The sequence below is a fragment of the Malaclemys terrapin genome, chromosome 2 (assembly GCF_027887155.1).
Source record: "Malaclemys terrapin pileata isolate rMalTer1 chromosome 2, rMalTer1.hap1, whole genome shotgun sequence".
Lineage (NCBI taxonomy): Eukaryota > Metazoa > Chordata > Testudines > Emydidae > Malaclemys > Malaclemys terrapin.
This window is the reverse complement of record NC_071506.1, coordinates 83,742,175-83,765,467: the sequence shown is the minus strand read 5'-3', so window position 1 is coordinate 83,765,467 and position 23,293 is coordinate 83,742,175. Positions and strand designations below refer to the sequence as shown.

The 23,293-nt window shown below is 43.6% G+C and overlaps 1 protein-coding gene across 2 annotated transcripts in view; it reads right to left on the bottom strand.

Annotated features, from left to right (window-relative positions):
• Nucleotides 1-23,293, bottom strand: part of SMCHD1 (structural maintenance of chromosomes flexible hinge domain containing 1) — a 163,769-nt gene that overhangs the window by 91,656 nt on the left and 48,820 nt on the right. For both annotated transcript variants that reach the window (XM_054018979.1, XM_054018978.1), the window contains exons 18-21: nt 15,115-15,192; nt 14,907-15,026; nt 7,263-7,407; nt 6,961-7,057 (exon numbers count right to left, since the gene is read on the bottom strand). In XM_054018979.1, coding sequence (XP_053874954.1) covers nt 6,961-7,057; nt 7,263-7,407; nt 14,907-15,026; nt 15,115-15,192 — 440 coding nt within the window. The remainder of the gene's footprint in view (nt 1-6,960; nt 7,058-7,262; nt 7,408-14,906; nt 15,027-15,114; nt 15,193-23,293) is intronic.

The following is a 23,293-nucleotide window of genomic DNA, read 5'->3' as shown; positions in this document are numbered from 1 at the left end:
AATGATATTAGCCCTTTTTTGCAACAGCATGACATTGACTCTCATTCAATTTGTGATCGGGGACTGGTCCTGCTTTGAGCAGGGGGTTGGACTAGATGACCTCCTCAGGTCTCTTCCAACCCTGATATTCTGTGATCAGCTTAATATCCCTTAGATCCTTTCCAGCAGTACTACCTCCCAACTAGTTAGTCCCCATTTTGTATGTGTGCATTTGATTTTTCCTTCCTAACCAAAATACTTTGTTCTTATCGTTATTGAATTTTATCTTGTTGATTTCAGACTAATTCTCCAATTTCTTAAGGTCTTATTCAATTCTAATTCTAATTCCAAAAAGCTTGCAAACCCTCCCAGCTTGGTGTCATCTGCAAACTAAACTAAACTAAAACTTACTTAAAAAAAAAAAAAAAAAAAGATATATCACACCTACTGATATGTCATCCACTAGACCAGTAACCCCTGTCAAAGGAAATTAGGTTGGTTTGGCATGATTTCTTTTTGACAAATCCATGCGGTCTATTCCTTATCACCCTATTGCCCTTTAGGTGTTTACAAATTGATTGTTTAATAATTTGTTCCACTATCTTTTCAGATATTGAAGATAAGCTGACCCGGCTAAATTCCCAGGTCCTCTTTGCTCCTCTTTTTCAAGATAGGTACTATATTTGCCCTTTTCCAGTCCTCTGGGGCCTCAGCCATCCTCCATTTTGTGCCTTACCCTTTCTGATTGCATTTAAGACAATCCAAGAAACATGTATGTTTGTTGTAAGAGATGCTGCATCCAAGTAAATTAACGTTAGAATCATAGGACTGGAAGGGACCTCGAGAGGTCATCTAGTCCAGTCCCCTGCACTCATGGCAGGACTAAGTATTAACTAGACTATCTCTGACATGTGTTTGTCTAACCTGCTCTTAAAAACTCCGATGATGGAGATTCCACAACCTCCCTAGGCATTAGTGCTTAACCACCCTGACAGTTAGGAAGTTTTTCTTAATGTCCAACCCTTCCTGCAATTTAAGCCCACTGCTTTTTGTCCTATACTCAGGGTATGTCTACACTACGAAATTAGTTCGAATTTATAGAAGCAGGTTTTATTGAAATCGGTTGTATACAGCCGATTGTGTATGTCCACACAATAAAATGCTCTAGGTGCTCTAGTCGGCAGACCGCGTCCACAGTACGAGGCTAGCGTCGACTTCCGGAGCATTGCACTATGGGTAGCTATCCCACAGCTATCCCACAGTTCCCGCAGTCATGGCCACCTGGGCAGACATGCTACTGTTTTGATGATGACGGTTACCAGTCATAATATACTATTTTCTGCCAATTGCCCAATATTGTCTGCTAAGCACCCAGAAGAGGCCGAGGGCGATGCTGGGTGCTGGCGGACGTGGGGCTGGCAGACGTGGGGCTGCATTGCTACACAGCAGCAGCCCCTTGCCTTTTGGCAGATGATGGTATATTATGATTGGTACCCATCATCATCATACTGGTATGGCTGTCACTCATGCTGCAGCGTCGGCTGCCACCTTAAGATGTAAAAAATAGATTTGTTCTGTGTTCATTTGCTTCCCCTTCCTCCGTGAAATCAACGGCCTGCTAAGCCCAGGGTTTCCAGTTTAATCTTTGGGGGGGCCATTCTGTGTGACAGTTGTTTGTGTTTCTCCCTGTTCCTGTACCTGTACGCCATGTCGTCACTCGGCCCTCCCTCCCTCCCTCCCTCCCTCCCGCCCTCCTTCTCCTGGTCCATCAGATACTACTTTCGCGCCTTTTTTCTGACCAGGCGCCATAGCTAGCACTGGGATCACGGAGCCCGCTCAGATCACCGCGGCAATTATGAGCATTATGAACACCACGCGCATTGTCCTGGAGTATATGCAGAGCCAGAACATGCCAAGGCGAAACCCGGACCAGGCGAGGAGGCGATTGCAGCACGGCGACGAGAGTGATGAGGAAATTGACATGGCCATAGACCTCTCACAAGGCACAGGCCCCAGCAATGTGGAAATCATGGTGTCACTGGGGCAGGTTGATACCGTGGAACGCCGATTCTGGGCCCGGGAAACAAGCACAGACTGGTGGGACCGCATCGTGCTGCAGGTATGGGACGATTCCCAGTGGCTGCGAAACTTTCGCATGCGTAAGGGCACTTTCATGGAACTTTGTGACTTGCTTTCCCCTGCCCTGAAACGCCAGGATACCAAGATGAGAGCAGCCCTCACAGTTGAGAAGCGAGTGGCGATAGCCCTGTGGAAGCTTGCAACGCCAGACAGCTACCGGTCAGTCGGGAATCAATTTGGAGTGGGCAAATCTACTGTGGGGGCTGCTGTGATCCAATTTGCCAGGGCAATGAAAGACCTGGTGATAGCAAGGGTAGTGACTCTGGGCAACGTGCAGTCAATAGTGGATGATTTTGCTGAAATGGGATTCCCAAACTGTGGCGGGGCGATAGACGGAACCCATATCCCTATCTTGTCACCAGAGCACCAAGCCACCGACTACGTAAACCGCAAGGGGTACTTTTCAATGCTGCTGCAAGCCCTGGTGGATCACAAGGGACGTTTCACCAACATCAACGTGGGATGGCCGGGAAAGGTACATGATGCTCGCGTCTTCAGGAACTCTGCTCTGTTTCGAAAGCTGGAGGAAGGGACTTTCTTCCCGGACCAGAAAGTGACCATTGGGGATGTTGAAATGCCTATCGTGATCCTTGGGGACCCAGCCTACCCCTTAATGCCATGGCTCATGAAGCCGTACACAGGCAGCCTGGACAGGAGTCAGGACCTGTTCAACTACAGGCTGAGCAAGTGCCGAATGGTGGTGGAATGTGCATTTGGACGTTTAAAAGCGCGCTGGCGCAGCTTACTGACTCGCTCAGACCTCAGCGAAAAGAATATCCCCATTGTTATTGCTGCTTGCTGTGCGCTCCACAATATCTGTGAGAGTAAGGGGGAGACCTTTATGGCGGGGTGGGAGGTTGAGGCAACTCGCCTGGCCGCTGATTACGCGCAGCCAGACACCAGGGCGGTTAGAGGAGCACAGCAGGGCGCGGTGCGCATCAGAGAAGCTTTGAAAACGAGTTTTGTGACTGGCCAGGCTACTGTGTGAAACTTCTGTTTGTTTCTCCTTGATGAACCCTCCAACCCCCCCCCCCGACCCGGTTCACTCTACTTCCCTGTAAACCAACCAACCACCCCACCCCACCCTCCCCTCCCCCTTGCAGAGGCAATAAAGTCATTGTTTTTTCACATTCATGCATTCTTTATTAGTTCCTTACAGAGGTAGGGGGATAATTGCCAAGGTAGCTGGGATGGGTGGGGGAGGAGGGATGGAAAAGGACACACTGCATTTTAAAACTTTAACTCTTATTGAAGCCCAGCCTTCTGATGCTTGGGCGATCATCTGGGGTGGAGTGACTGGGTGGACGGAGGCCCCCCCACCGTGTTCTTGGGCGTCTGGGTGAGGAGGCTATGGAACTTGGGGAGGAGGGCTGTTGGTTACACAGGGGCTGTAGCGGCGGTCTCTGCTCCTGCTGCCTTTCCTGCAACTCAACCATACGCTCGAGCATATCAGTTTGATGCTCCAGCAGACGGAGCATTGCCTCTTGCCGTCTGTCTGCAAGCTGACGCCACCTATCGTCTTCAGCCCGCCACCTCTCCTCTCGTTCATGTTGGGCTTTTCTCATCTCCGACATTGACTGCCTCCACGCATTCTGCTGTGCTCTATCAGCCTGGGCGGACATCTGCAGCTCCGTGAACATCTCGTCCCTCGTCTTACGTTTTCTCTTTCTAATGTTCACAAGCCTCTGCGAAGGAGAAACATTTGCAGCTGGTGGAGGAGAAGGGAGAGGTGGTTAAAAAAGACACATTTTAGGGAACAATGGGTACAGTCTTTCATTACAAGGTCGCATATTTCGGCTTGCAGGCAGCCATCGTAGGCCACAGTGTTTTGGCTTTTTTAACCTTCTTAACATGCGGGAAAGATTGCAAACAGCAGCGCATTTCCCATATCAAGGATGAATTGGGTTGTCCATTTAAAATGGGGTTTCAATGTAAAAGGAGGGGGCTGCGGTTTCCCGGTTAACATGCGGCACAAACACAAGTAAACCACCCCCCCACACACGATTCTCTGGGATGATCACTTCACCCCTCCCCCCCACCGCGTGGTTAACAGCGGGGAACATTTCTGGTCAGAATAGCAGGAACGGGCGCCTCTGAATGTCCCCCTTAATAAAATCACCCCATTTCAACCAGGAGAGCTTTCTGGAGATGTCCCTGGAGGATTTCCGCTCCATCCCCATACACGTTAACAGACTTTTCCAGTAGATGTACTGGCCGCGATTGCCAGGGCAAATTAATCATTAAACACGCTTGCTTTTTTTTTGTAATGTTTACAAATAGTTACAAAGTTACACTCACCAGAGGTCTCCTGTGTGCCCTGAGGGTCTTGGGTGAGTTCGGGGGTTACTGGTTCCAGGTCCAGGGTCACAAACATATCCTGGCTGTTGGGGAAACCGGTTTCTCCGCTTCCTTGCTGCTGTGAGCTACCTACAGTACCTCCATCGTCATCTTCCTCGTTCCCCGAACCGTCTTCCCTGTGTGTTTCTCCAGTGAGAGAGTCATAGCACACGGTTGGGGTAGTGGTGGCTGCACCCCCTAGGATCGCATGCAGCTCCGCGTAGTAGCGGCAAGTTTGCGGCTCTGCCCCGGACCTTCCGTTTGCTTCTCTGGCTTTGTGGTAGGCTTGCCGTAGCTCCTTAATTTTCACGCGGCACTGCTGTGTGTCCCTGTTATGGCCTCGGTCCTTCATGGCCTTGGAGATCTTTTCTAATACTTTTCCATTTCTTTTACTGCTACGGAGTTCAGCTATCACTGCTTCATCTCCCCATATGGCGAGCAGATCTCGTACCTCCCGTTCGGTCCATGCTGGAGCTCTTTTGCGATCCTGGGAGGACTCCATGACGGTTACCTGTGCTGATGAGCTCTGCGTGGTCACCTGTGCTCTCCACGCTGGGCAAACAGGAAATGAAATTCAAACCTTCGCGGGTCTTTTCCTGTCTACCTGGTCAGTGCATCTGAGTTGAGAGCGCTGTCCAGAGCGGTCACAATGAAGCACTTTGGGTAGCTCCCGGAGGCCAATAACATCGAATTCCGTCCACACTACCCCAATTCCGACCCGCAAAGGCCGGTTTTATCGCTAATCCCCTCGTCGGAGGTGGTGTAAAGAAACCGGTTTAAAGGGCCCTTTAAGTCGAAAGAAAGGGCCTCGTTGTGTGGACGTGTCCAGGCTTAATTCGGTTTAACGCTGCTAAAGTCGACCTAAACCCGTAGTGTAGACCAGGCCTCAGAGATTAATAACAATTTTTCTCCTTCCTCCTTATAATAACCTTTTATGTACTTGAAAACTGTTATGTCACCTCTCAGTCTTCTCTTTTCCAGACTGAAAAGATTCAGATTGTTTAATCTTCCCTCATAGGTCATGTTTTCTAGACACTTAATCATTTTTGTCGCTCTTCTCTGGACTTTCTCCAATTTGTCCACATTTTTCCTGAAATGTGGCACCCAGAACTGGACACAATACTCCAGTTGAGGCCTAACCAGCGCGGAGTAGAGCAGAAGAATTATTTCTCATGTCTTGTTTAAAACACTCCTACCAATACATCCCAGAATGTATTGCATACAGTGTTACACTGTTGACTCATAGTTAGCTCGTGGTCCACTATGACCCCTCCCCCCCCCCCAGATCCCTTTCTGCAGTACTCCTTCCTTGGCTGTTATTTCCCATTTTGTATGTGTGCAACTGATTGTTCCTTCCTAAGGAGTACTTTGCATTTGTCCTTATTGAATTTCATCCTATATACTTTAGATCATTTATCCAGTTTGTCCAGATCATTTGGAATTATAATCCTATCCTCCAAAGCACTTGCAACTCCTCCCAGCCTGATATCGTCCACAAACTCTATAAGTGTACTCTCTATGCCATTATCAAAATCATTGATGAAGATATAGAATAGAACCGGACCCAGAACTGTTCCCTGGCTGCGGGACCTTAATCGTTATGTCCTTCCAGCATGACTGTGAACCACTAATAACTACTCTGTACAATATTCTAACCAGTTATGCACCCACCCTATAGTAGCACCATCTAGATTGCATTTCCCTAGTTTGGTTATGAGAAGGTCATGCGAGACAGTATCCAAAGTTTTACTAAAGTCAAGATATACCACGTCTACCGCTTCCCCCACATCCACAAGGCACGTTACACTGTCAAAGAAAGCTATTAGGTTGGTTTGACACAATTTGTTCTTAAGTAAAATTCAGCATGGATTTGTCATCACCTTATCATCTAGATGTTTTCAAATTGATTGCTTAATTATTTGCTCCATTATCTTTCCGAGTACAAAAGTTAAGCTGACTGATCTGTAATTCCCCGGGGTGTCCTTATTTCCCTTTTTATAGATGGGCACTATATTTGCCCTTTTCCAGTCTTCTAGAGTTGCTCCAGTTTTCTCTGACTTTTCAAAGATAATTGCTAATGGCTCAGATATCTCCTCAGTCAGCTCCTTGAATATTCTGTGATAACATCACCCTTATTTTTTACCCCTTTTATCCTTACCCAGAGACTTTCAACAAGTCTGTCTCCTATTTCCATCTCAATCTCAGTCCAAGTGTATACATTTCTAATATAGAAAGCAACATCTCCTCCTTTTTTCCCCCGCCTGTCCTTCCTGACCAAGCTGTACCGTTCTATACCAATATTCCAGTCATGCATATTATCCCACCAAGTCTCTGTAATGCCAACTATGTCATAGTTGTATTTTACTAGCATTTAGAGTTATTCCTGCTTATTCCCCATACTTCTAATAAGAAAAGATAAAAGACAACTGAACACTAAAATGCATTTTACATATAAAGCAGTGAGCAGTTTTAATATACTGCCCAAATTTAAATAACTCAGCTTACCTTGCCCAGGTAATTGTTTACGTGGCCTTTAGCAGTGACACCCTTAATGACGCAGTTTGTTCCTTTACTTATTTCTTCATATTGTAAAGTCAAACCACTACAAAAATAAATTACAATTAATTTAAAGAAAAGCATTTTAATTCTCACCCAAAATATAATCAAGATGTAAGAATGCTTGGACGCAACAGGAGGTGTCAATTTACATTAAAAATACCTAGTCCAACACCTTGTAAAATTAAAGAACAATAGTGTTTAAAAGAGTTACAAAAAAGGGAGAATAAAAATTCGATATGTTTAATTACCTAGCTTCAAGAATTGGCTCAATATCAGTTGCCAGCTGTGTGGGATGACCAAATTCATCCTGCAAGTCCAAAGGAATATTAAAAGGTACTCCAACTCGAAATGGAGGATCCAAAAGACTCACTGAAAATTTTTCTGGTTTCCCCTCTAAGAGAGAAAAAAGTTAATGTAGGTAATTTTATCTAACTACACATTATATTTCTTTTAACTAAGGCATCAGTACAGACACCTAAGCTCCCACCCTAATAGGCAAATAGATGGGGGGGAGGGGAGAGGTAGGGTCCCATCCTAATAGGCTAGTAGACAATAAACTGAGATTTTTGGCAGCAGTGATAGATCAGAACCTCCCAGTCTCTCCTCCTTCAGTCTGTATGGATTTAGGAGTAATTGTTTAAAATGCAAACATATAGGTGTAAGAACTTGTATAAAACATGTCTGCAACTTCAGAGTACTGTGAAATGTCTCAACAAAATCCAATGGGACAGTGGACAGCTTTGTAAAATTAAACAATTTACATATTCTTCGGATTTACATAAACGAAATTCAGTTTACATGCAAGGATCAACATTTTTGTTATCCAGTTGTTCCCAACTTGAGCCACTTAATGCATCCTGATTTTTTAAAAAAATTTTGAGCACTCATCCTTTGAAAATAACCCTCTCCCCTTTACCACGTTTTGAGAAAATCGCTCGAAAAAGTCAAAGCACCCAAAAATCACTGGTCACTTCTAAAAATCTTTGCCATGGACTGTACACAGGAGTACAAACAGAGACCTCTGTAACTTGGAATGAAGTCTACTGGGGAGCTAACTATTTTAGAATAAATTGCTTTGTCCCGTCGAATTTTCAACAGGACCTTGGATAGAAGAGAAAATGGGAGAAAGGCATACAAGAGGTCCCTGTCCCATTAGAGGATGAGGGCTTCTCCCATGGAATGTTTTCCCAGGCCAGCCTTGGAGCAGTAACGAGGACATTCGGCCGCTCATCTGCACCCTGTACTGATAATGGTCCTGCCTGAAGATAAACCGTAGAAATCTCCTGTGTGACAGTCGTATTGAGATGTGGAAGTAGGCATCTTGAGGTTGAGAGCCAAAAACTAATCTCCTGGCTCAGTAGCTGGAATAATGGCTGCTAGCATGACCATCTAGAACTTCTGTGCCTTCACGCATTTGTTTAATGCCCTTAGATCTAGAATGGGCCTCCACCCTCCCTTCGCCTTGGGGATCAGGAAATAACTGGAGTAAAATCCCTTGCCCCTGAGATGCGCCAGGACTGGTGCTGTGGCCCCTAGGCATAACAAACGATCTATTTCCTGGCATAGTAGATTCTTGTGACAAGGGTCCCTGAAGAGGGATGGGGAAGGAGAGTGGGAATTGGGGCTGGACATGAATTGAAAGGTGTAACCCTTTGAAATAATCTCCAAGACTTATCTGTCGGAGGTAATATTCTCCCAACTGCTGTACAAGAGGGCCAGGCAACTTCTGAAGGGGCACGTGTAGATGGCAGCTGATGCTGCAAGGTATAGTTGCTTGGGCCCTTGACCCATCAAAAGTACTTACAAGAGACTGAGAGGTCATGGATTGAAGCGGACTGCTTCCATTTTTGAACACTGGACCTCTTACGCTCCAGCACATAATAGAGCTGAGATGGTGGGTATTGAGGAGGTCATGACCTGTGCTGTGGCTGAGAGCTGTATCTTCTCTTCTGTCCCGCTGAATAGATTCTCAGGAAGTGTAATATGGCCCAGGAATCCTTTAAGGTGCAGAGAGAAGATCCCATCTTCTCAGTGACGAGCTTGGGCCCTTCAAATGGGAGATCTTCCACTGTCATCTGCAGCAATTTGGGCAACACCAGAAAGATGTATCCAAGAAACCCACCTCATTACCACTGCCATGGAGACGAGCAAGTGGCTGTATCGACTGCGCTTGAATTGTTGAGACTCTATCCATGTGTGTGTTTCAACTTGGAACTTTGATCATATAAGTCAGTGGCCAGCTCACCAAGTAAAGAAAACACAAAAACATGTGATCAGTGAGCTTGGTTCAAAATGAACCTTTTGGATGGCATCACACTGAGAGCTCATGTGAATGATTGATGAGAGGGTAAATGTCAACTGATCTTTGGTCTCTGTCTGTTTTGCAATCCCTTCTAAAATATTAATTAGAAAAAATCAGTAATGGAACACCCACAGGGCATATTTTGATGATTTGTGACTCCTTTGAGAACAGAGGGTATAAAATGCTAAGAACATCATAAGTTAGTTAGCTCCTCAATTAATATCTGAAAAGATTCATGACGCTGTAAGACAGAGGGTCTCAGGGTAGCCAAAACCCTGCTACGAGAGACTTTTGTAGGACTTTTGAACCAGAGGGCCTCAGGGTAATCAAGACCCTGCTTTGGAGGACATTTGACAGACCAAGTACAAAGAGAAGAGAAGTCTCCATTTAGGATTGGTAGCTATACCTGGTTTGTTTGCTAATCAGGATACTGTGTATGGCCAACATAGTTAGCGAAGGTTTATGCTTGGGGAATTGAGGCTTATTAGGAAGACGTATTATGTAACTTTTTACTGCTTGTGTAATTCTTTCTCCAATAAACTGCTGTGTGTAGCAAATTGAATCCGAATTTTCACTGGTACCGGTAACAATCTGCTCAGCTGTGGGCCATTAAATATCTGTTTCAACAGAGAGATAGCTTCCCCATGAAGCCTTTTCTCCTGTTCTTCAAAAGTTTCCTCCTCTGGTTCAAGGGCTCAGGACAGTGAAGCTGTAGGAGACCATTTGGCAGACTCTCTCTGAGAGACACTATATGCCCACAAGATGTGGGATCTGTACATTGCCCAAGGATCCCAATGTGGCCAATGGGGAGGGAAGGGCCTGGGTGGTGGGGGTGCCCAAGGAGGCTAGGTCCTCTGTACTGTGGCAACAGGTCATGGTGAGAGGCCAGGGAAATGACATTCTTCTGCTGTCAGAATCGTCACTTGGTAAGGGTAGCGCTGACTGGGTATTGGTAATACACGGCCCTGAGCCGAGGGCAATTCTGATTGCCATGATCTGCTCTTACCTGGGCCCTTGTACTGTGTGCTGATGATTGGGGTTCTTCCGTGACTGTGATGCTCTAGGGTACTGGAACTATTGCGGTACTATTGGCTCACTCGGTACCACAAAGGAGTGTCAGTGGTAAGTTGTCAGTATCAACAGTTGTGCACGTGTGGAGTGCTCTATAGATGGGAGCTTTGCCGCACCCAGGACCAATACTTTACTTGGTTCCGCTCATTGGCAGGTAGTGCAATGTTTGTCTTTCTCCTTAGGGGGCGGTACGGTGCCTCGGAGCCTGAGCTCCTGGCGTCGTTAGGCGGTGTAGCTGAGCTCATTGGGGCGACACCCTGATGCTTCTGAGTACTACGCTTTGGAGCCGCCAACGTATTATTCTTTACAGTGCCCAGAAGTGTGCTAGGGACTTTGTTTTTCTGCAAAGGCAAGGTCCCTGCCTCAGACAGTTTACTAACTCATTTTACATGTGATGTGATGTAGCAAGAGAATGACAAACCTAAAAAGGGATGGGGGAGAATAAAGGTTACCCTATCTCTACATTGTTGAGCAGAATACTTGTTGGAACTGCTTCTACTGTATCCAGACTTAAAAACAAAACCTACTTGATCTTTTCCAAGAAAATTCTAGTTTGGAAAACTGCTGGTGTTTTGACCCAACTTTGCTGTTTATCAGGAAGAATGCTAACTTATGTGACTTTCCAATAAATCAATATCGCTGCTCCCCAAAGAGGGCAGAGCCATGAATTTTTGTTCAGATACCAACCAAGTCTCCTTCCCACCATTTTTTATCATATGCTAGAATAGAGATAGCAGCGTCTCCATCATTCAGGAAAGCAGCAGCATAAACAATTAAGTTAAGCAACTTTAAATTTTCTTTTTTCTTGTAGCTTGGGGATCCGCAGCAGATATGTTATGATACATCCTTTTTGTGGAATGCTGTCATTTTTCTTTTCAGGGGAGGCTTTAGGGTATAGGTTTATTTCTAAAAGAATAGAAGATATTCTAACATTTTATTTACAGCAAAACCCATTACAGGAAAACACTTTCTGTAGCTGGAGGATATCCTGAGGGATCCCACATAGGTTAGAAAGTTACTTGAGAAGGGAATGTTTTGAATCCAGGGGTTTTTGCCTTCTTTAAAGTTCTTTCTTTGCTCTGATGAATAGGAATAACTTGGTCCTGTATTTTCTTTAGGAAAAAGTGATTCTGTTTTTTCTTTGGATTTCAAGGGAGGGATCTTGGCAAACTTCAGACATATGCTTTAATAACTAATTTACACACATAATGCCAAACATTTCTTGTGAATCCTCTTCTTCCTGAAAGGAAAATACTTTTGCCTTCCTAAAAGATACTACAGGAGAAAGAAGATGATCATACATAGTGAGGTCAAACTAGATGATCTGGTGGTCCCTTCTGGACTTAAACTCTATGACTCAAAACCCTTCAGTGACTTGGTTTGCTTTGAGGGGCTATCGTCATCTGGAGAGATTATGAGAGGCCCATGAAAACAGCATTTTTTTCTTGATCTCCTAGAAACAGAGATTGCCTAGGATTTCTATCTTTTCCGTCCACGAGGTAAAGTCATTTTTTAAGCCCAAAACATTTATATTTGTAGTATTCTGATGTGGTTTTCTATGGATTGTGAACTGCTGAACAATGCAATAGCTAGGAAGGATGCTGGTAATAAGCTGTGTCTTGGAACCTGAGAATATGAGCTGCAAAGCAGGAAAGAAAGACCCTACCACTTTCTAAGTAAGCACATTTTGTCCACTAGATGGGGACACCTTGCTTACTTACTGTAAGGTAGACCAATAATCAAAAAAAGTCAGACAGGGCAGGTAAGGCCCAGTTACCACTAAAAATATCTCGGGTCATGGATTGGACTGTTTGGCTGACTACTGAAATCAGGCAGAGAGCCTGTGTGTCTGAGTTGAGGTCCCAACTGTAAATATTTAATCACAAATTAAAAAGAATTAAGAGGAAAGAACATTTTTAAGTTGAATAATTACATGTTCTTTCTGGAATCCTGTAATTAAGGTGCACAAAAATACAAAATATAGAAAGTAGTATAAACCCCTAGATTCCTTCGCATATAAAGAATACAAATAATACTATGCAGCAAATTAAAGCATCCCTGTAGTCATTAAAGGCAACGTGTTATGACAAGACATCAAGGTATGAGTAGTATATAGTTTTCCATACACATACACAACTACTTAAGAAGGATAAATAAAGGCTGCTCAATGGCATGGAATTAAATTGCTTCAGAAAAAGGCGGCAAAACAATTTTCAAGTACTAGTTAAAAGTTCACAGCTTCATTTGACATCAGAAAAGAAAATTAAACTGGCAGGTTTGAAGTAGTTCTATTTCTATTATCCTCTCAATAAAAAGCCAGTAACATTGTGGCTGAAGTACATGATACAACCATAGCAGAGTGTGCATCTTAGACATGCTCCACATTGTCACTAAAATCAGAATCAGCTCTCTTTGAAAAACATGACCCACCATATACTGGTTTTAGAGCAAATATAAATGTATCAGACTATATTGAAGGGACAAATAATGAATTACTTAACATCAAGTGTAGTGGAAAATACTGTTTTCTTTCTGGTAGTTTGCTTTACTATATTCAAAGGCAACTGTATCTTCCAAATGGTTATAACAAGGTTATCTATATACTGAATACGTACTGATGTATTTGATATATTACAGGAAAAATCTTACAGAATAACAGTAAAACTATAGATGAATGTGACTAATATACATTGAAATATTTTAGGTTGTATGAACTCATTTGGATTAGTCAATTTCTATATCGTATATACTTTTCTTTTTAATGAATTGTAAAGTCGGCCAATTTTTCCAAGTTTTAAAAAAGAGTAGGATTTGTCAGCGAGATTAAATTATGAAAGTTCCCAAATCTAGTAGAATGAGTACCCTAGGTTCAAATCTACGAAGGAGAAAAATTCTGTTTTTTCTTTTATAAATATTTGGGGGAAGTTCAGTTCAAGGGTAGCTTTTAGCTTCCATAAAAATGCTACTTTTTTTTTTGTAAGGCTGACTAAGACACAAAGCAATCATCTAATTTGTCATAGATGGTGGATTGGCAGGCATCAGGGTCTTTTCTGCTCTAACCACTTGATACCTGGGCTAGATTCACAAAGGAACTTAGGCATGGTGAGACAGAGCATTACCACGCCTAACTTTTAGTCACCTAGAAAATCACTGGGATTCACAAAGCCGGAGTTTCTTAGGTATCTACGCTTCTTATATAATGAATGGGGAGAGATAGGCGCCTCAGAATGGGATTCACAAAGGCCAGCATGCTAGGCAGCTCCCCCTTAAACTAGCCAATGGGAGATGCCAAAGAGAGGGTGTATGTGAAGCCTTGCCCCTGTCTCAGAGATAGGAGCCCAAGTCTGGGCTCCAGAGAGATACCTCCCTCTGCACAGGATTCTCAGATGCAAACCTTCTCTTGGCATTAGGTGCCTATGGCATTGTGGCAAGAAGCCCTCATAACTTTTAGCCCAGTGGTTGGGTTACTTACGTGGGATGTGGGAGACCCAGGTTCAAGTCCCCCCTCCATTTGAGAGGGAGAAGGGATTTGAACAGAGATCTGCCACCTCTCAGGTGAGTATCCTAGCCGCTGTGCTATGGGATATTCTGATATGGAGCTCCCTCAATCTCTTCTGTTGAAGCTGTTCCACTGTGAATAAATAATGAAAGAGTCACTGGGCTAGAGCTAGAGGAGGGAGAGAAAGTGAGCAAGCAAGCACGAAAATGTCTCTAAAGCCTGGTGCTTAGAGCACTCACTTGGGAGGTGGGAGACCCAGGATCCAGTCCCTCTGCTCCAATCACTCATTATTTATCCAAACTAGAACTTCACAAGAATAGCCCATAGCCCAGTAGCTAGGTACTCACCTGAGAGATGGAAGATCCCAGTTCAAATCTCTTTTCCTCTTCAGGTGGAAGAGGACCTTGAACCAGAGGTCTCTCACATCTCAGGTGAGTCCCATAACTACTGGGCTAAAAGTTATGAGGGAGGTCCTCCGCTCCACAACCCTGTCCTGCAGCCCTTTAGCATAAGCTCGCCTACAAGGGTTCGATTCAGTAAGCAGGCTCTGATTATGGTTACTAGATCAGGCCCCACAGGCAAGTTGGATGGAAGACTGCCTATCTTCCCGATTTGTGAATCGCTCTGGGCTCAGGCATCCAGATGCCTGGCGGAGGGCTGTAGTGCACATGTCAGAGGCAGAAACATAGGTACCTAGGGAACTAACTGCAAAAATTTAGGTATTGAACAAATTTAGGGGGGGTTTACAGGGTTCTGTGAATCCCAGTGGGGCCAGATTCTGGAATTCAGGTACCTCAAGTGGCAGTTAGGTGCCTAAGTTCCTTCGTGAAGCTACGCCTTGGCCTTCAAACACCACTTTGTCTTTGCTGAAGGTATCATCCCCTACACTTCTTAACCAAAATTGAATTTCTTTTGAAGCTGAACCCAGCACACATTTAATATAGTGAGTCAAAAAGTAAGAACTGAGCATTTGTGAAGGATCTAATTGAAGAAAATTGGAATAGTTTGAATTCTCCTTACCGACAATATTAAATTTAAACATTTTAGATGGTAGAGGCCTTCCTGCATAAGTGTCTGCATTACTTTCATTCAACACGACTTGCAGTTTCAGTGTGTAGCTCCCAAGTTTGTGAATATTTTCTGGATAGGGTCAGATAAAAATAAAGTTAAAAAGAAAAATTTCCAAAATATAGATAAATTGAAGGTAATATTTTAAAGACAAACTCACCCATTTTTTTAAACCAGTAAGGCCATTTACCCCCATGTTGACTAATGTGAGAAATGATTTCCTTATTCCCAACAGGAGCTTGAACAGAAAAAGGGATCATTCAGCTACATAAATTTAGATTTGGTATCATAAAAAATATTTATTTTTCTAGGAACCAATTATACCTATTACAAATATCCACATACCATATTTTTAAATTTAAAAAAAGAGAGACAAGAGTTTGAATTCAATTGATCAACTTATCACATTGATCACAGGTAAACTTTGCTAAAGAACCTAACTCTCACACTGCCAAATTATTGCCACTGGAAGCATACATTTATGAGAAAGCAGTAACTATGGAAGCCCACTTTTATATCCCTCTAGTTATGCTGTGCCCCACACAGAGGTACTTCTAGTCTATATACTCAGTAGTGCTTTATTAACAACTGTGCTTTATAAGCCACTTTCACTAGTGACTTACTATTAAATAGATTAAAATAGGAGCAATTGGGTAGAAAAAACTAAAACCAATTAAAAGACAGTACAAAAACATTTATCCTCCCCTCTCCCAGATTGTCTCCTCTTTTTCTATAGAATCTTTGCCGTAGTAAGAGGGCACATCCAAAATATATTTTTTTAATTACTAAAGTTTTACATCTTCTAACTTAGTATCCAATACATACCAATGTAAATGTTGGTCATGTATCACTCATTCACACCTTCATCTCAGGAGGCTTGAATTTATTTTTATTATTCAAAAATTGATGAATTTATGACGGTAAATACAGAATATAGATGTAGCAAAACTAAGCAATAAAAATCAGATAAAACAGAATAAATCAAGGAAGAAACAGGGGAGAAGGAGGGCTCATGGGAAGAAATAAAACCATCTCTCATTACAACATGCCATTATTTCATTCATCCTGTCTGAAATTAGATAGCACTTTAATGTAGGTATTTCAAATTCTTACAAATTAGAATTATATTCTTTATTCACATGTTCTTGCACCAAACTACATACATGATTTGAAATGGCTGCCAAAGGTGGCTTTGTCCTAAGTTTTTTTGTTCTTGTACACAATTTTTAAAACAGTGAGTTAAATAAATTTTACTAGTAATTAATCTTGGGAGATTGTGTAGAAAAATAAACCATTATGATTATATTTTTTTTGTCAGTCACCAACACTGAGAAATGTTCTCAAATAAATTCAGACTACCCTGTTGAAAAGTATCATCAGCTATTGCTAGCCTAAATTTGATCATTTAATTGTACTGCAAGATTAACACCCGAAAGAAAGCACTTCTGGCAAGTCAATTCACCTCTCTACCTCTAGTTCCCCATCTGTACAATGTGACTAATAATACTGTGCAGACACACTACTCTATCCTAGGCAAAGGAGAAGGTGATCCAGGGAGAGGCAGTACACACAGCTGCTGTAGCAAAAAGGAAGTGTCTGAATGGAAAAATGCTGGTCTCCAAAACCAGGACTGTGTTAAAAACCTCAAACTGGTAACATTTGTTCTATGATGGGAGACTGAAAAGTTTCTTGACTGATAACCTTCTTTTAGCAGCTTCTTTCCTCATTTGTAACAAATGGATAATGCCTCTCACCTGTGGAATTCAGATGTGTACATGACTGCTGCTTGGACTCTGAAGCTAACCTCTGTTCCCATCCCCGCCTTTCCCCTCAGACCACCAGAAGAGATTTTCCAAAAGCTATTTGAACTTTCCAATAATCTGTAATTAGCATTAAGACTTGAGAATATATTATCCAACTTTAAGGTAAGTCTATATTTAAGTCTCCTTTCAAACCCAGGGAAAAGGGATCTACTTAAACTGGGGGACTAATATATCTGTCTTCTAACACTCTCCTGTATCCATCTGGCCTGACCCTGTCACACTACCTAGAAAGATAAATCACAGAGTGTACAAAGACAGACAGGTGTGCCATCCTGAAGCCACAAGCAGTAAGAAAAAACTGAGAACAGTTGTTGCCACTGCCCCACCATTTATGCTACCTTACTCTCTGCTACATGGCACTGGACGGTGTGCAGGCACGGCTCCAATGGACACTGCTACTCAAAAGATTCCAATCTCAGACACAGGGTGTAAAATCTGAGGCTTTTTTTTTTTTTTTTTTTTGCAGCCACATTAGGACAGCAGCAGCCATGAGCCAAGAAGCAGAAAGTCACAGCCCCACATTCTATCTAATTTACATTAAAATAATGTAAGATTGGACTGTAAAGAAGGGGATCCTGTCCTAATAGTAGCCACCATCACCAGATAAAGAAACAGATCTTAAGATGTTTAAAGAAAACTTTGTTTGATAGCATTCTGTCTGGCAAAGAATCACTTATCAAGAGTTGTGGCTGTGAAATCTCTACTTCTTTATTGTTTTGCGTTTATGGTCCCTACTGTTTATCTGTCTGGTTCTTTGATTAGTTATGCAACAGACAGAAACAATTTTAAAGATTTAAATCAACTAAGGTCGTGGGGTATGGTTGAGTAAAGAATTGTTTCACAATATATTCGGATTGGTCAAAGAATTTTTTTGTAATACTTTAGTAAAATGACTGGTTAAGGTACAGCTAAGGAGGACTCAAGTTTCACCATATAAACTGGAGTCCAAAAGGAAGTTCTTTGGAACCAACTCCAGGGCACAGTCCTAAGATCAGAGCTGCCAGTCCTAAGATCAGAGCTGCCAGACCTCAACACTGCCAACTATATCATGCAGAAACTGTAGTCCCTGGACGACATGACCCTGACTGGCTAGCAGGAAAAGTTCGCCTGCCTTATTAGAAGTGGTGAGCATTGTATGCTTAGTGTGTGCATTCCATTTTGCTGATTGTTAATAAACAGAGGTTAAGGCTGTTACTGTGTAAGACTTTCACTGGTAAAGACCCTCCAAACTCACAGAGTGTAAGATTACGCCCTGAGACCAAGGAAGGGTGACGATGGGTTACGACCTGAGCCCATGGAAAGTTAAAGGTGGATGCCCTAGAATGTGGGGCTACGCCTTGAGCCCTAGGAACTGTGTAGATGTGGGTGCCCCTAGAGTGTGAAGGTAACACAGGGCACATACACATCAGAAATGGAATACATGTGGACAATCACTAGAAGAATCACCTGAAAGATGAACAGGAGTACTTGTGGCACCTTAGAGACTAACAAAGACTAAGGTGCCACGAGTACTCCTGTTCTTCTTTTTGCGGATACAGACTAACACGGCTGTTACTCTGACACCTGAAAGATGCCTGCTTGCTTTCCCAGGTTGGCTCCCACCCATTTGAGTAACTCCACGGTACCATTTGGGGCTTTATTCAGTAAGCCAGGAGCCATTTTGAACATGGGAAGACAAGGGAAGCCAGCACCTTGTGCTTTTTGAAGGGCCTGACTGAGTGAAAGCCAAGCATGGATGGGAAAAAGAATGACTGGTGAGAGAAACCATCTTGAATAAAGCCTGTATCTTGCTAGATTACGTTTCAGAATTTTAGACATGTGTTTTCACTTTTATTTGCTTGTAAAACTTTCTAATTTTATTTCTTTTACTTAGCATCACTTAACCTAGGTCCTATTGTTAATAAATTTATTTTACTATAAAGCAACTCAATGCTGTGTTTAAGGAGAAGGGTATATTTACCCCACTTAAGTTAATAAGCTGTGATGTGGTTTTATCTTTATAAAAGGGCAACAAAATTCTTTATTGCTCTGAGCTGCCCAGGAGAGGGCTGGAAACTTCAGGGCATGTGATTTTGGGGAAATTTGGGACTGGGAGTGTGCTGGGATCATCTTGCTGGTTGTAACCAGGGCTGGTGCAAGCCAAAGTGCCACTGGTGTGTTGCTGGCCAGCTGCTGGGGTCGGAGTTGCTGGACCAGGGCTGCAGCTATATACAGATTGTGGGCAACCCAGGTTGGCAGCTACAGGAGCAAAGCATTGTTAGGCACTCAGGGTTACAGGGCAGACAGTAACACAATCCCTCACTGGTCTGGATGACCCCGCCCCTCTCCTTCTCCCACCCGCTCCGACCAGACCATGACAGAGTCTTATAGACAACAGCCTCCTTTACTACACAACTCTGATTCATCTGTTCACTGAATGAGGCAATGGTCCTGTGGGAAAAATAATATGTGATCATGTGATGAAAAACTAGATCATCATGCATACTCACAAGGGGGCCAAATTAAGGTTGTACAGACATTTCCTAATTTTTCAGGGCTTGATTTTGCAACCACTACATGCATCCCACGAAAGCTCATGCTCCAATACGTCTGTTAATCTATAAGGTGCCACAGGACTCTTTGCTGCTTTTACCAACTCTAATAATGTTTATTTAATGTAGTTTGTGTGTTATTTCGTAGGTTTCAAAAAAAAAAGGCAAAATTGGAAAAAAAACTAAATTCCATCATGTGGCATCACACTGACAGCCATGTGGGTTATTAGCACGGTTGGAACCCTTAGATTCACTGCACAGACCTCTGCCACTTGTGTTATTGAGAGCAGTAGTAGGTAGTCATCCTGTATGTGAACCAGCACTAAAGGGGGATAAGACAGACAATTTTGACAGTGGGTTTCAGACACTTGCGAACAGCAGAAGAATTGAGAGACTCCGGCACTTTGGGTTTGATTACAGGCCTTGGAAAGACCATGCTGTAGAGAGCACAGACTCTTCTGTCCATTCTCCCCTAAACTTGGCTCCTTTCTGCCCGATAACCTCCCAACTATCCCTGTCCCAATCCTTCTCTACCCCACTCCCAGATCCTTGTGCCCCAGTCCCAGTCTCCACTTCCCATTCCAGTTTCACTCTCCTTGCCCAGCGAGCCCCAGTTTCCCCCTTCTCAGCTCCTCATCCAATTTGTCTCTCCCCACTCATCCTCCTTTCCTTGCCCAAGTTCCCCCTGCCCAATGTCTCCCCATTCCAGTCTCCCTCCCAGGCTCCTCCTCTAATCTCAGTGCATCACATACCCCCAGCTCCTTGTCTCAGTGTTCCCCAAGTTCCTGATTCAACCTCAGTCTCTGTCCCACCCCACCCCATTTCCCTTCAGAGCTCACACTCCCAGTTCCACTCTCCTCAATTCCCTGCCAGCCTCCAGTCCCAGTCTCCTGCACCTTCAACCAGCTCTATTCCCCAATGCATTTGAACCAGGCAGCTTCCTCTTCCATGCTGATTGGGCACCAACAAGGGGGGGGGGGTTTGCTGAGAACACAGAGTTTCTTTGCTCTTAGCTTCCGTGCTCAGCCCACAGCACCCCTGGGCCCAGAGCCATAATTGCAAGGAAAGTTCTGCTCTGCCCCCTACAGCCCTGGGCTGGAGCATGCTTCAGGGAATTTAGCTGCAAAGCTCTAGTAAGCCTGAGTTTGTGCAAACTGAAATTTTTCAAAGGTTTATAATTTGGCCAAATTCGGGTGGATTTTCCTGGGGAAAATTTTTACTGGGAAGTGTCATGCAACCTTAACAACATGTGATGCTACCAGCCCCTCATATAATACCACTGCTCACACATTCTGTACCAGTCCCATCTTCATAACAGCGGGACAATCTCCCTTACCAGCAATCCATCTCCTGATTATTGAAACTTAAGACTTACTCATAGCTACTACAGCCTATTTTTTTTGCCAGTTTCTGTCTAAATTCATTGTGTGACTGTTCCCCAGGTTTCAGTGCTCCAAGACCTCTAGAGTCACTATGCTGCCTCAGCACATTGCTCCAACACATTTTTTTGTGCAGTTCTTTCTGGTACCTCAAAAACTTTGCCCAGTGCTTTAAAATACTTCTTATGACAGTGCCACTCCTGCATCAATACCCTGGTGCTCTGGGTTTTAGCACATTTTGCCTCAGCATACTGTCCCACTCAGTGTGGAGCACACTTGTGCCTTGGCAAATACCACCTTGAGACTATTTCACCTCAATGGACTATTTGTCAGTGCTTTGAAGAAATTATTGAAGCATAAATTTAAGCTAAGACTAGAAAATGCAGGAATCAGTGCAGATGCTGCTTGCAGAGTGCTGAATATATTACTCCTGGGAGAATTCTGCACTACTGCATACACGCAGAATTCATGTGCCACGCAGAATTATTTTTTCCTCAGCAGAAAATACATTCTGCTGAGAAGTGCTGTAGTTACACCTTTTGCCCCCCAGGAGCTGCTGGGGCACCAGAACAGAGAGCAGCCGCTCAAGGTGGGAGCATCTTAGCTGTGGACAGGGAAGAGAAGAGGCTGCATTCCTCACAGTACCCTGCCCGGGAGGCCAGGTCAGAAGGCACGGGATATGAGGGGACAGATAGTGTAGGGCAAATGGGGCTGCTTTGGGGGGGGGGAGGGGGGGGAGTCACAGACCAGGGTTCAGAAGGAAAAGTGGGGGGGGGGGGGGAGGGCAGACTGGGGCGGGGGCTGAATGGGAGTGGGGGTGCAGGGACACATGGAGACAGGGGGAGATGTGCCTGACTGAATGAGGGAGGCTAGCATTAGCCAGGGTTTGCATGGGGGAGGCTCCCTAATAATCCCCCCTAAAAAAACTTGTTCCATACTTCTCTCACCCACACCCAACAACCTCTACGTTCACACCTAGGCTCCTTCCCATAAATTACTTCTCTCCCTCAGCTCCTCCATTACCCCTGACTCCCGCAAGCTTTTGCACTGCTTCTGAGGGGTGCAGAAAATGGGTGTCTGTATTATAGTTTAAATGAATTATTACTCAAAGTTCTGTATTAATATGCCTAGTAATGAATCTATTTGTCAAAAAACATTTCCTGAATCTTTTTTGTTGTCTGTATTGTTACAGACATACTTGCTGACAGCTATTTTGAAATACATTAACAAAATAATTGAGACTTGTGTGATTATATTGCGTTATTTTGACAAAATATGTAGAATTTTGCAGAATTTTTAATTCTGAGGGGCAGAATTCCCCCAGGAGTAATATATTCAAAAAGAGAAGTTCAGTGGGAAAACTTCACCTAAACACCACCGAGCATAGTAATTCCATAGTCTAGAAATGGAACAAATGTTGGGTCTATGAAGATCTTGACAAGGCATCAATGCTAAGATTTGTGGCAATAAACTGGCTCTTCTGTTGAGACTGAGTCTCTGATAGAAAGGCCTAGAATGAAAGCAAGAAATGGAGGCCTTTCCCACCACTGTAAAAGCCCTCGTGATTCCAGGCAGCATGGCTGAGAAAGAATATCAGACCTAAGTTCTGGAGGTGTAGAGACGGACAATGAGACTGGAAACCAATAAGCGCTCTGGAATCTGTCCTGTCTTCGTGGTCCTCTATGAGGAACATTCAGTATCTACTTTGAGGCAAGCCTTAGCCCAGGTGGGGTACTGTGTTACCAGACAATTAAGTTATTTGTGCATGACTGTGAATGTGCAGAGAATTACAGAAAGCCTCCATCTTCATCCTGAAGCCACTGCAGCTCATCCCAGAACTCTAGGACAACTCAGTCTGTGGTCAATGTCTGGACCCAGAAGAGGTGCTCCACCTGATGCATTTAATCCACAGATACAGAATTCAATATATACGGAATACTCAGCTGGTGGCAGGGTGCTTTACTACCTTAGTGAAGTGATCTTGCACTCATGACAGTTTCACTGCAGCCATTTCAAATACTTAACAATGACTCTTCAAAAGTTCCAGCAAAAATCTTTATTGCTGGACAAAGAGCTTAAGTTGAGTATTCATTGTGGATTCTCATATTTAAGAAAATGGTTTGGAAATGGTGCTAGTAACAAATAACTCATAGGAGCTTGAGCTCTTCTCTCTCAGTTCTCTTGGCTTCCCAGAGGTATTCCAGAAGACCATTTACAACAGTGGCTCAGGAGCCAAATTAGAAATCAACATTACCCAAGAGAGCCACAGTAGTGTAAATTCCTTGTTTCACTTACTATAGTACTATATACTCATATTTAAACAGTATGGGGGGGGGGGGGAAGAGAGAGAGAGAGAGAGAGAGAGAGAGAGTGTGTGTGTGTGTGTGTGTGTGTGTGTGTGTGTGGACAGATACTGCCTCTGGGGGCTTTGCTAAGAACTATGGGATACCTACCCAGAGAGTAGCATATCTGCAGTTGTGTAAAACAGTATTAGTGGGGAATGAGGCAAAACCATAATTTTTGAACATGAAAAACTCTGGCTAGTGTGAATGTATTGCACTGGTGGTGTTTACACCTATGCAATCCCACCAGTTCAACTCTATAGT